General features: G+C 43.1%; 1 protein-coding gene and 1 long non-coding RNA gene across 2 annotated transcripts in view; both read left to right on the forward strand.

Moving 5' to 3' along the window:
• Positions 1 to 1,433: 1,433 nt before the first annotated feature.
• LOC129813431 (uncharacterized) lies at positions 1,434 to 2,518 on the forward strand. Its single transcript, XR_008753161.1, has 2 exons — positions 1,434 to 1,501; positions 2,208 to 2,518. It is a non-coding gene; the product is annotated as an uncharacterized LOC129813431 (long non-coding RNA).
• A 3,943-nt stretch (positions 2,519 to 6,461) lies between these two features.
• The window catches only part of LOC129812932 (kinesin-like protein KIF26A), a 118,102-nt gene continuing 111,948 nt past the window's right edge, over positions 6,462 to 12,615 (forward strand). The window contains exon 1 of the mRNA XM_055864922.1: positions 6,462 to 6,805. Coding sequence (XP_055720897.1) covers positions 6,557 to 6,805 — 249 coding nt within the window. The 5' untranslated portion in view covers positions 6,462 to 6,556. The remainder of the gene's footprint in view (positions 6,806 to 12,615) is intronic.

Consider the following 12,615-nt stretch of genomic DNA (forward strand, 5'->3'; position numbering starts at 1 on the left):
CCACACAAGGGTTAACTAAATGTGAATAACATTATAATTTGTACGTGTCAGTCCAAGTCCATGGTTGTTGTCATGCATATATCTGTACTATTGTGTAACTAGTAGAAGAGGTATCATATAACTTTATACTGTTCTGTGATAAAAGGAATACATGTATGATGTAACTGAAGCGTGCAGGTTTTTGGACAACAGGACGTTTCTATGTTCTGTTTTTCCCTACTGTCACATGTTAATAAGCTCAGGATTGTCAGCTGCCTTCACTAATTCAGAGAGAATCACTGAAAATCCCACATGCTGTTGTTAAGTTTAATTAAATACATTGGTTCATTTACAAAATATATTCAAATATATATTCAATGTGTTATGATTTAAATGACTTTTTATTGTTCTTTTTAGTCTTAGTCACCAGTGGTTTCTAGTTTCTGTGACCACTGGTATACTGCTGTAAGAGAGGAGAGGTTTAGAAGTTGCCAGGAGAGATGTTGAATATAGTGCAGTTCTGTTATAGCACATACACTTCAATGAAATACTATTGTAGCCAGCATTGGAATCTGTTTTGTAATTGTGAAAGAATCATGGGGGAAGTCAGGCTCTCACACAATGCATTTTCAGAGGAAGTCTCATACACAAGCCTGACACAAACATCTTTACTTGCCTTTCTGAAATATGCCAGAAGACAAGTTTTCAGGGCCGGTTGCCTGCTTCCTCGAGTTTATTTTCCTGTGGTAATGCTTTCCATATGAACTGAAGTATTTGAATTCTGTTGTTGGGGATCATTTTCATTATCTACCTGAAATCCCTCCCTGCATTCTCCCAAGGAGATCAATGTAAATAATAAGGGGTTGGGGCTGCGCAGTACTCACGTAAATTAGTGAGCCATACCCTGCTAAATAGACTATAAAACCATTCCCCCTGGTGGAACAGCATGGGGGAGAATACTGTATGTGTCTGCGTGTGTAACAATAATATATTCTATGAATGGATAAAGAATCATAATTCAAGACTACTCCACTGTTCCATAGTACCTCAAAGTTAAGCAACCAAGGACACCCAAAAGTATGCTGCCTAGTGTTTGGCTATAGAACCATGTTAAATGAAATCCGTGCAATATTTCTCAATCTATAACTGTATTTTTAAGTCATTAGCCTATGTAGCCTACTGTAGGCTACACTTGTGTGGTATAAATCTGATCAATATTTAGCAAGGACCATTATTCATTGTTTGGTACAGATTTGATACTTTAAATAAAAACCTTTCAGCAATATGCAGAGAGTATTAGTGACTACACTTGGCTTCGTCATGAAGGCGGCTGTCTGTCAGGCAACACAAGTTGCTGGTGGAACCCAGCTCAGCCGGTCGGACCTGCCTGGCCTTCATTCCTCGCTGAATGAAAGGCTTGTATGAACCTACCCCAAAACACTATATATAAAGAGCCGCGGCTCACCAAAGCCACACAGACACAGCATAGGCATGGACTGCTCAGACGAAACCGCAACTCACGGTGAGATAACCTTTGAAAACGTATGCCTAGTATTTAGCTTACTATAGTAAGCCTATGAATTAACTTTGTCAGTTCAGGTGACAAGAAAAGTATTTTCAAACTGCTGTAAAATATGAAGTAGGCTACTGTTTCTGCTGGTGTGACGTAGGCATACAGTGATGGTTGCAGACACTGCTCTTTATACCAGTTTTGGACTGCGCGTGGTCACCTGAAGAAGTGATGACTTGTAGTTTGGTCTCTCTGGTGGAGTGGTTCTTAACAGTTCAACAGTTCTTTGCCAAAATTGTGAAATGTTTAGGACCACTTGATCAGGCGGACACATACTTCCAAGACAATACATGGAGTAGCCTGCACTGCTTTGAGGATCTTGAATCATTGAGTAGTTTAGGCTGATATGCTATATTAAAGTGATGAGATTCTTAACTCAATTGGGTGGATCAGACTAATTTCACGTCATGTCTTTAGCATAGTCTAATATAAGATGTCAGACAAGTTTTGAAATCTGAAAGCAGTTCGTTACATTCATTGTTTTATTTTTACAAGATTGACCTACATGTTTACACTAATGTTCACCCTAACCTTGTTTGATTTGTGAGCATTTCTCGCTCTCTATATCTCTCTCCCCCACCCCTGCTCTCACTGTCTCATTCTCTCTCTCGCTCTATCTCTCTCTCGTGTGCCACCTTGTGTTATAATGTCAATATAGCCTCGTGGTGTCCGACTGTTCCTGAAGTCCAAACAGCGCATTGGGCATGGTCGCTGTCCGAGGTGCTGAAGGAAAGGGCCAATTGGATTCCAGACAGTTTTACAATTTTTTTCCGGTGGATAAATTATTATTTTTTGTTGTTTTGTTTTCAATAACTGTTTTTCATTTATTGATGGACAAATATAAGAGAATAAAATCTTACACCGCTAGGAATAATGATGATGATGATAGTTCTAAGGGAATAACATTTGCTTTGTTGTATTGACGTATGAATCATTTATTAAAGAGCCATCTACAGATTATTCTCTTCAGTCTCCATCCCAGACGCCGCTTTATTTCCTCTGATCTCAGTAGTGTGCCAACAACATTACGAATATTTGCTAAACGGTTCTCATGAAGCCCTGTGCACTGTGAATGTTTGCAAGTTGGGTAAGATATTGAGCAGTATAATGAGATGCCCATAGCGATTTCCCTACACGCGCAAAGGCAGCAGATGTAGGCGTAGTAGTCCCACGGGATGCGATACGGAATTTCATCAGCGGTCGGGGTGACCCGAACCTCCTCCAGTTGGGAACTGTGTGGCGGTCGGACATGGTAAATCATCCTTACTACGGAGAATAGGCCAATTATCGGTCTCCTGAAAATCCAGTGAATCCATTAAAAAAAGTATGAGCTGTGGTTGTGTCCGTGCGTAATAGTGTGTGTTTGAGTGAGCGTCTGTCAATTGTGGGTGGGCAAGGTGCATGACTGGGCCTTAGAAAGGGTCACATATAGAGGTTATTATGGGTATCCCCACTACACTAATAAGCCAACCATCATTTAAGCCACCTTGATATCCCTCAGGTTAATCTTGCTTCTAAAGATGTTTTTATTTAAATTGCCCAAATCTGAATAAATAAAGGTTGATAATATAGCCTACCCAATTCCTACATGTTGATTAAACCCATGAGCACACAGCATTGTGTATCGAATTGTATTCTGCTCTCGCATAATGATGAAATTAAATATAATCTAAAATCAGACTTGAAAACATTCACACCCACCAAACTATATAAATGCTTTAAAGAGATGACATATTCAAAGGGTGCCAGGTACCAATGAGTTCATTATGGCGGTTATGACTGGCTGCTGATAAACGAAGTCCTTGGCCTGTGTACAGCAGATAATATTTTTATTAAAAGAACATCCCTGTTCAGCTTTCAGAGCACACAAAATAGATATGATCTACTTTATTAAAATACCAACTCAAACAGCTCTGTATTTGAAAATGCTTTGAAAATAAGACATTTAATATGTATTTAAAAGTCCCAATTTTATCTGGAACTGGAAGGCAGCTAAGCCATCTATTAGCCTCGTAATTAATAGCTCAAACTCCACTAAGCCACACACAGACGTAAGCGCAAGAGCTGACTGCGTACAGTGCACTGACAAATGCAGGGTTTTCTCAACAAAATAGTTTAATTTTCCCAAAAAACAAGACGATCCAACTAAGTTAAATGGGTCATGGAACAAGTTCCACCAAAGATTTCAAACAGGGTCATTGGGAAGCTGTTGGATTCCGTTGTTCTCTAGTGCGTGTTTGCTTTGATAAAAACATGTTGGAGCATCCAGCAAGTCGTCAGGAAGCGCAGCAAGGATGAATTACACAACTGGGTGAGTGAGTGAATGAGCGAGAGAGAGTAGGAGAGAGGGGGGGGGGGGGGGGGGGCGACGACGACGACGACTGCAAAAGGTGATCCTCCGTAGGCGCATGTGATTGTGTTCCGAGACCTGCGAGCTGAAAGACCAGGCGTGAGGAGTTAAAAAACAAATACCCTACCTGTGGATATAAACGTTTGGATTACGGATGGATTGTATCGGTATATTGTCTTGCTGGACTGCTGGCCATGCACGGGAGATATATTTTTGCGCACACGCCGCAATTGTTGGGCATTGAGTGGAGCGGTCATGGAGAGACAGTAAGCTCTCTCCGAGTCATTGTTGGATGTCCGGAATACCTTTTGGATTGAAACCATGCAATGGTTTGGGGTCTATGAAAATGTCTCCTGAAATGGAAACTAATATACAAATATAGATGTCAATTCGGTAACCCACGGCGTGGAAAATTACGCACATTTCCCTCATGGCTTTACCAAACCCCTCGGGCTCCTCTGGAGCTGACAAGCCCAACCCCAGTCTCATAGATCTGGGTACATTCTTCGTGGACTCCGATATCATATTTGGATTTACCAGTCATCTTTTAAGGAGAAAAGCAAAGGTGAGTGAGTGCACACTACACTAAATAGCTGAAACATAGGCTGCTCAAACATAAAATGTAGCCTAATCCACTCGCCCAACTACCTTGGAAAATATAACGTTAATAAATAAGTAAGTTGATACACAAAGTGATCAGTAAAGCCACAGACCTGAATTTCCAGTACATTTCAGGACCATGAACAGCTCCCTTGACTGTCAGCTGCGCCTTATCTATGTTGCCAACTTCGGAGCGTGATCACTGACTTGGATTTCTCTTCTTTAAAATAATTTTTTAAAAGTTTGAACCAAGTAGAGAGTAGCAGGGTGGATGGGGCTTTGTAGTCCCGAACGTTCAATGCTTTAATAGACAATAAGGCTTCTGTAATCTCTGTGCTCATTCGCTGTTAAAGGCGCTGAGCAGTTAACCAAAAATGAACACTGGTAATCAGTACAAGCGCACGCAAGGGTCAGTAAAGACCACAATGACAGACTTGATTTCCCTATCACTGTCCAACATTTAATTTGATGATATGATAGAATGATTAATTTCTAAATGCAATGAGAGTCACACAAAACTGAAGTGGGGAAGAAATGGAATAGCCTATCCTGATTCCTTATCTCCTAAAGACTGTGTAACTATCAATAATATTAGGCTACCTATTTTTTGAATTGTGACTCCGGCTCATTTGTCTATTGTGTCTGTGGTCTGATAACCATGGCCGTAGCTTCAGATAAAAACATAATTTTCATATCTATGATAAATTATCCAGAGAATGTTGTATCTGCCTTTTGTGGTGAATAGCTTATGTTATGCTGCATGTGTAATTACAAAATAAACGTTTGGGAGTATTAAATTGGCCTCATTCTGCCCATAAGGACGCCTATAATTTGCAACCAGTTGCGCTGCCAAGCGTAAAGCCCCTCAACCTAGTCGACGACACAGACAGACAGACAGACAGACAGACAGACAGACAGATAAAAGGCTGCAATTGGGTCATGTGAGGGTTGAAAGGATTCTCAAAACGAAGTACGAGGCCGCCGTCACTTACACCATCAACATAAAATATTTAAAGTGTGTTAATTAAATATTTAACCTGTGCCCCTTATTTTGCGAAAACCCTCCTGCAATCTTTCTATTTACCAGAGGATGGCGTCAAAGTAGCAAGAACGGGACGCATAGGCTTTAAAGCTAACTAGGCTCTGTACTGTACCCATTATCTTGTCCGTGAAGCAATGTCTGCAACTGTGTATGCTCGCGTGAGTGAACAGGAATGGATAGAACCATTGATTACAAGAATCTAAAATCAAAACCACTATATTTCAAATAATGTTACGCAATTAAGCTATATGAATAACTCAGTCATCTGACTAGTGTAATGCATTGATAATAGCAGCCAATACAATGGGCAATTTCAGCTTTATAAATAGCTAGCCTAATAACCTATAAACCTAATACAACTCACACGTTGAATTACCCTGTCTGATCCATGCACCTACGGTTGTGATTTTAAGTGATTTACTATTGCAGTGTCCAATCATGCGCCAAAAAGTTTCGCAAAAGTTTCCCCCACCCATTTTAGAGTGTGTGCCAAAACTTCTCTCGGATTGTCCCGTCATAGCACGGATGAAGTGCAGGACACAACCATGGTTAGCCTATAATATGTTTATTCGCTGACAGATTTAGAAGTGACACTTCAATTTACAACTACGACTACTCTTCAATGTACAAATTATTTTAAATAATTGAGTGTATGTGAGAACCACGTCTACTAGGGATACCCAGACCCGGTAGAATGAACTCATTTTGGGGAAATGCAACTCATGGACTGGACCCTGACAACCGCATGTTTACTGTAAGTGTTTTATGCATAAAGTAAAAATGACCAGTTCCGATTTTCAATAGAACCTGTCGCTGTCGCAGAACACCCTTTTGTCTTGGAACCCATTTAGCCTGCCTCTTCACATTGGTAGTGCTCGTGTCTACCTATGACATTCATGCAGGTTGTCAGTCAACCAACAACTCCAGACAAGTAGACTTCCACACCTGCGCTTGTGCGTCTCGCCAGCGTATTGTCCTATCTGTGAATTTATTTTAACCGAGTTGCTTTTCTCTAATGGCAAAGGTGGAAGGTTGTCCTAGCGGAGAGTCGCCGTTCCCTGTTGATCTGAGTCCCAGGAAACTACTTCACTTGGCAAAGGACGCGCGGTGCAGCAGCCGGCCACCCCCGGAGGGCGCAGGGTCCGTGACCGTCTCAGAGTCGGAGAGAAGGGATGGAAAAGGAAGCTTTTGCGAACAATGTCAAATGAATGTGACAGAGCTGAAGAGGCAAGCGCTGGCCTTGACAGACCCAAGTTCACTAAAGGTTTGTGAAGCAATTTTTTACTTTAATATGAGTCTCAAGTGCTGATTGCCTTTTAAGTACCAATAATGCAAAATAATAATTTTCATAAACGTTACACCAAGGTTACATAGTTGATAATGTTGTTGGTTGATTTTTGGCTAATATTGCAATGGCATGGTAATAACCTCCTTCCCCCACTCACTTGAAATGAGTCCAGTGAGGAGGCTCTTTCATTTATTATGAGGCAGGTAGTAATGGGAGATGAATATGTGTTTGTTAACCTCATGCTCTGCTGGCGTAACAGGGACAGGCTGCATTGGTTCCATACAGCAAGTCATATAGGGGCACACAGATGGCATGCTAAGAATAATTATTTTTGCCATCCTCCTCCCAGTGTAGCTAGCAGTGAAGGCATACAGTGTGATTCTGACTAAGTCAGGGTCATGACCCGTTCCCCAGCTTTGCTCTGTGGCCCTCATCACTGACGGGCACCTTAAATCAAATCAATCTTTATTTGCCACATGCGCCGAATACAACAAGTGTAGACTTTACCGTGAAATGCTTACTTACAAGCCCTTAACCAACAGTGCAGTTCAAGAAGAAAATATATACCAAGTAGACTAAAATAAAAAGTAATAATAAAAAATAACACAATAACAATAACGAGGCTATATACAGGGGGCACCGGTACCGAGTCAGTGTGCGGGGGTACAGGCTAGTTGATAATAGGTTTGAGCCCACTGCCCACGTGCTTATGCCATAGTCTAGACTCTATTATGATGGGTACACAAAGGCAGGGTGAGACATGGCTGTGAAAATCCTTGTGAGCTCTGTATTCCCAGCATGTAGTAGCTGTGGCTTTAACTCCCCATACAAACACACCTTATTATAGAGCTGCGGTTGTCCTCTGGCTGGGTGCAGAGGTAATACATATCAAGTCCTTCTCCTCTGTGAATACTGGAGTCATGAGAAGCTGTAGGGTAATGACACTGATTATAATGTCCCAGTCTTCCTGTGAAGTATTTTATTTGGCTGCTCACAGCCACACGCTGTTTATGGATGTGAAAACTCAGCGTCTGAGACTGAAAGGTCTCTGGAAGTGGCCTATTGTCTTGCTAAACAATGCTTATGTCTTTATTTTGCTGTCGGGGAGAGTAGGGGGGAGGAGGGAATAAGCAAGCTGCTAGTGGCGGAGTCTGAGGAGGAAGTCAAATCCCAGTTGACATTCTCGCAATGCATTGAAAGTGTTCCTGTATGGCTCGCCCCACAATTCCCACCGCTGTTAAATTTAGGCCCTTTTTGTTGATGTCACTGCTGCGTGAGTTTGCCCCAGGGTTTGTTCTCCTTGTTGTCGTGTTGGAGGGACTGTCTCATGCTTAGCTTGGATTACAAGCCCTCCAGCCTCCTCTGAACCCCCTCAGCACCTCGTTTCTTATGGGAAAAGGGAGATGAGATAAACGATTGGGGAAAACTTTTGGGAGGAATTGAACTTCATCACTCAAGTGTTCATCTGTATGTGTGGTCGAGTTCCTCTGTGGGGGTGGCCTAAATCATATCAGATCCGGGTAAGCCCCCCCCCAACAGATGTACACTATCCCACCTGCCAGTCCTTCTCCATGGGAACTGAACAATCCCCTCTCGGTTACCTGTGTGGTCCTCTCCAGGTGTGGAGCGGTTGAAGGGTGGGATGGGGGCTGCCCCTTCCTTCTCCCATTATGCACATGTTGATGGCTAAATTGGGCCCTAATTCTAAGGTGGTAAACAGCCAAGGCAGGGTTCTCTTATAGTGCTCCCCTCATAGTATCGATTTCTCCAGCTGCAGGAGAAAGGGCTCCATTGTCCCATTGGGTCTGTGCTGCCCACCTGGAAGGTCTAGCTGGATGTGGTCGTAGATGGATGGCTTTCACAGATTTTCTTTGGTGGAAGAGGGCCATGTGATGTGTGGTGGAAAGATGACTGTTGTGGGATGTTTGAGCTCCTGGCACCAGAGCTACAGAGTTCTGCTGTACCTGTCATGGTGGATGGGGGCCATCTGAGTTTACCCTGGGAAAATGAGAGAGGGAGCTGTTTATGTGAGGGTTTCCCTCCTCTATCCTCCTGTCGTCCCAGTTTTTTGTGATGAGGAAGTCAGCCTGCCTCCCCAAACAACCCCTCCTCCAGTTCCAGTAGACTTATTGTTTGAGTACAGTATCAGTAGCAGCCAGCAGATACATTCAAGGAAGACAATTTGGGTTGAATGAGTGTACTATGCTGAAGCCTGGGTTTACTGGGAAATGCACAGACAGTGAACTGTCTCAGAGGTGGCTTTCGTGTTATCCTGTTTGTCCTTCAAAGAACCATCTCAGGTCAGTCTAATGTTGTTAGGAACTTGAAGAGCTCCTGTTCTTCCTAGTGTCTCTATGCTCTGGGCCACTGGCTCAGTGTCAACCTGAAGGAGCTCAGAGTAGCAGAAGCCAGCATACACTACAGCTGGGCTGAGAGGGAGACGGTTGCTGCATTGCTGTGAGGTGTTGTTGAGGGAAACGCAGGGTCAGCATTAGAACAATGAATGTGACACATGATTTTCTTTATGGTCTGTTGCAGCCTGCACAGCCAGTAGCAGCAATTAGTCTTTTTCCACGCTCTCTGTCATTAAGTGCCTGTCTCGTTCACAGAGGAGTAGTTCCTGTGTCCCTCACATCTTTTGTTTTCATATTTATAGCTGGCATGTGCTTTGTCTGACATCACCCATACCACTTCACCTCACTTAATGCTCTAAAGTAAAATACAGTGACTTGGACACACATTAACCAGACATTGTTAGACAGCAGCACATTGAAAGAAGCCCTGGTAGAATGGGTTTTGCTTAAAGGACAGATACCGAAGAGGCAGATTAAATGGAGACACAGGTTCAGCAGACTTGATTTTCTCCCTTAATCAAAGGCATTCACCCAGTTAATGTACAGTATTTGATTTATATAACTAAAAACTAACAAACAATTTGAATAGTACATGGCAGACAGTCTGGATGGTTGCAGCAGAAATGACACATTGTATTTCAGGTGGCTGGACATGAAGGCAAGGTGAGGTATAATAGGGGGAAAGATGATCACTTGAAGGCTAACCTCAAGTTCAAAGCACTAATTACCCCTCAACCGTAATCAGAGGATCTGTCAACATTCAACATGCCTATAGAAAGACCAGATCTGTACACCTGGCTCAGATCCACCTGCATTTAATGAACGATACCCCCTCTATCCACCCCTTCTGATGGTTTCTGCCCTGAAAGAGTTAGTCAATATTTTGGCCATGCCGTGTGATGGATTGGGAGGAGGACGTTTTTTTGTTGTCTGCACTGTCAGCTGTCTCATGAAAAGGTAAGGGGGCTGTCAGTGACAACAATGGTCTGTTGGGTTTCTACAGGCCCTACAGCCTGGCGGTATTGTGACCCACAAGGGCTTTAATTCCTCAGCCATGGCCAGGCAGCAGCTTCTAAAGCCACTGGTCCTATTCTAGACAGGCTGACAGTTACTTGATATGGTGGTTGAAATAAGTATCCTCCCTCCCTATCTCTGACTATCACCCAAACCATGAAAGAAAATAAAGGGCTCAGTGAACGAAAAGCAGCCTGGCTATTGTTTGTTAGGTACTGTATACAAGCTGGTATATCGTCACTCTGCTTTCAAAGCATGTATCCTTGAAGCTCCTTGTGAAGCAAAGTTTATAGTTCATGAAATACACTGTACAAAGAAAACATTTCCCTTACGAACTTTCCTTCATGGTTTCCTTCAGGTGAGTTTGTATTCTCATTGCATTTGATGTAAGAGCCTTGTAAGTTACCCAATATATTCATTGGTTGGAATGTTTTTTTAGATTCCAGTCACTTACATTGTGTATGTCTATGAATTAGTCTTTGTGTGTATGTCTTTGTTCATAGTACAGTCAGGGCCAGTTCCAGGGCCAGTGTGAGTTTATGCAGAGTTGTTCTGATGGCTGGAAGAGATAAGTAGATCTTGTGTTAGTACTACACCAAGGGGTACAGGTCAGTGAAACAAGCACCGTAGCCAACACCCCCACATAGCTACTTATATACTAACACCTAGGAATATGAATACAGTGTGCACTTCATCAACTTCAATTAAGTGGACTTCATGATACACAGAATGACTAACAGAGAAAGCCTTGCAGGGGTTTATGGGCTTGCAGACTTGGAGCAGTTGGAGGTAGAGGTCAGTGGAGAGCTGGCATTGTGGCGTGGTGAATGAAGGGTTTTATTGGTGTTTGCACTCTGACTGAACAGGCCTGCTATTTGCTCACAAGCTGATAATGAATAATTCTATTGATGTGTTAGAGTGGACAATGAACAGGTACTCCTAGTTAGTTGACTATGTATTTAGAGATGTCTTTGTTTTTGTTTATCCATCTGTTTACTTGTCTGTGTTTGTGTATTTATTGTGTGTGTGTGTGTGTGTGTGTGTGTGTGTGTGTGTGTGTGTGTGTGTGTGTGTGTGTGTGTGTGTGTGTGTGTGTGTGTGTGTGTGTGTGTGTGTGTGTGTGCGTGCGTGTGCCTGTCTGTCCAGGCTAGGTACACTTTCCTAAATCCCACTATGGGCTTATGTAAGTGTTCTGTAGAGGATATTTCAATATCAAAGTTTTTGGTTGCCATGGACAACAACCCATCTGGACCATTTCAGTATGTATGCTTCACCAACTTTGTAGCCCAGAGCTTACACAATCACCATGTTCATTTCTCATCTGCCTATTCAGAGTTGAGTTGACAGGGTAAGTGCCAGGGATCACCAGGCATCCAAATCAAGATATTTAAGTTTCTGAAGAGGTATCATTAGTGTCAAAATTTTAGGGAACATATTTCTACTGGACTTTGCATAAATTAATGTGTTTATGTATGTGTGGGTACATGTGAGGGAGAGAGAGAGAGAGCGAGAGAGAGAGTGAGAGAGAGCGAGAGAGAGAGTGAAAGAGAGCGAGAGAGAGAGTGAAAGAGAGATGGAGTCAGACTGAGTGAGCCTGTCCACCTGGCTGGCTGCTGTTTCTCAGGCTTGCCTGGGGGGTTACCTGTACCTTTGTTGATTGACCTCTGACCCGTCTGTCAGTTCTCCCAGCCTCTGCTGTGGGATAGGGTGGGATAGTGTTTCAGGTAGCCGGGCTGGGCTGGAACAGGTGTACGCTGCCAGGTCTACCGCAGGGGGGTTGTGGACAAGACTGATGAGGACAGGGGAAGGATTGTGGGAAGTCATAAAACCTAAGGTAGATACAGAGTATGACCACATTGAAGAAAAAAAGTAGGATCATACATTACTTTGTTCACTAGTATGAGCTATGGATGGTTGTAACTGGTTGGACGGGGATGGGGGTAGAGGTGAAAGGGTGAGGTCCCACCCTGCAGAACCTGCTGAGAGAGAGCCTTGCCTGGGGAGAGGAGTGCACTGTGAGGTGGGCTGCCTCCTCCTCCATGTCCTTCTGGTGAGGCCAGCTAGGCTGTGCTGCTGTGCTTTATGGCATGTGCGCAGTATTAAACTGCAGAGCAATAATCTGATGTCAACCAGCAGAGATAACACAGGCATCAATCACAGCCAAGCCCTGCGGTATCTGCGTGGATCAGTCAACAGTACGGAGTTGGAGCAGAGGACAATCTCATCACACTCTGCTTCTGCACTCAGTGACTCTTTTGTTCTCCTTTTGATTTGCTATCTTCATTACCTGTTCACCTCATTAATACATAATTCCTGTACATTCGATTGTTTCTTCTGCTGGATGATTGTCTGCACATATGACCACATTTGTGGTGTCTAATAGACAAGTGTCTGTAAACAGGACAGCGTGTGGCTGAG

The sequence above is a fragment of the Salvelinus fontinalis genome, chromosome 16 (genome assembly GCF_029448725.1).
Source record: "Salvelinus fontinalis isolate EN_2023a chromosome 16, ASM2944872v1, whole genome shotgun sequence".
Lineage (NCBI taxonomy): Eukaryota > Metazoa > Chordata > Actinopteri > Salmoniformes > Salmonidae > Salvelinus > Salvelinus fontinalis.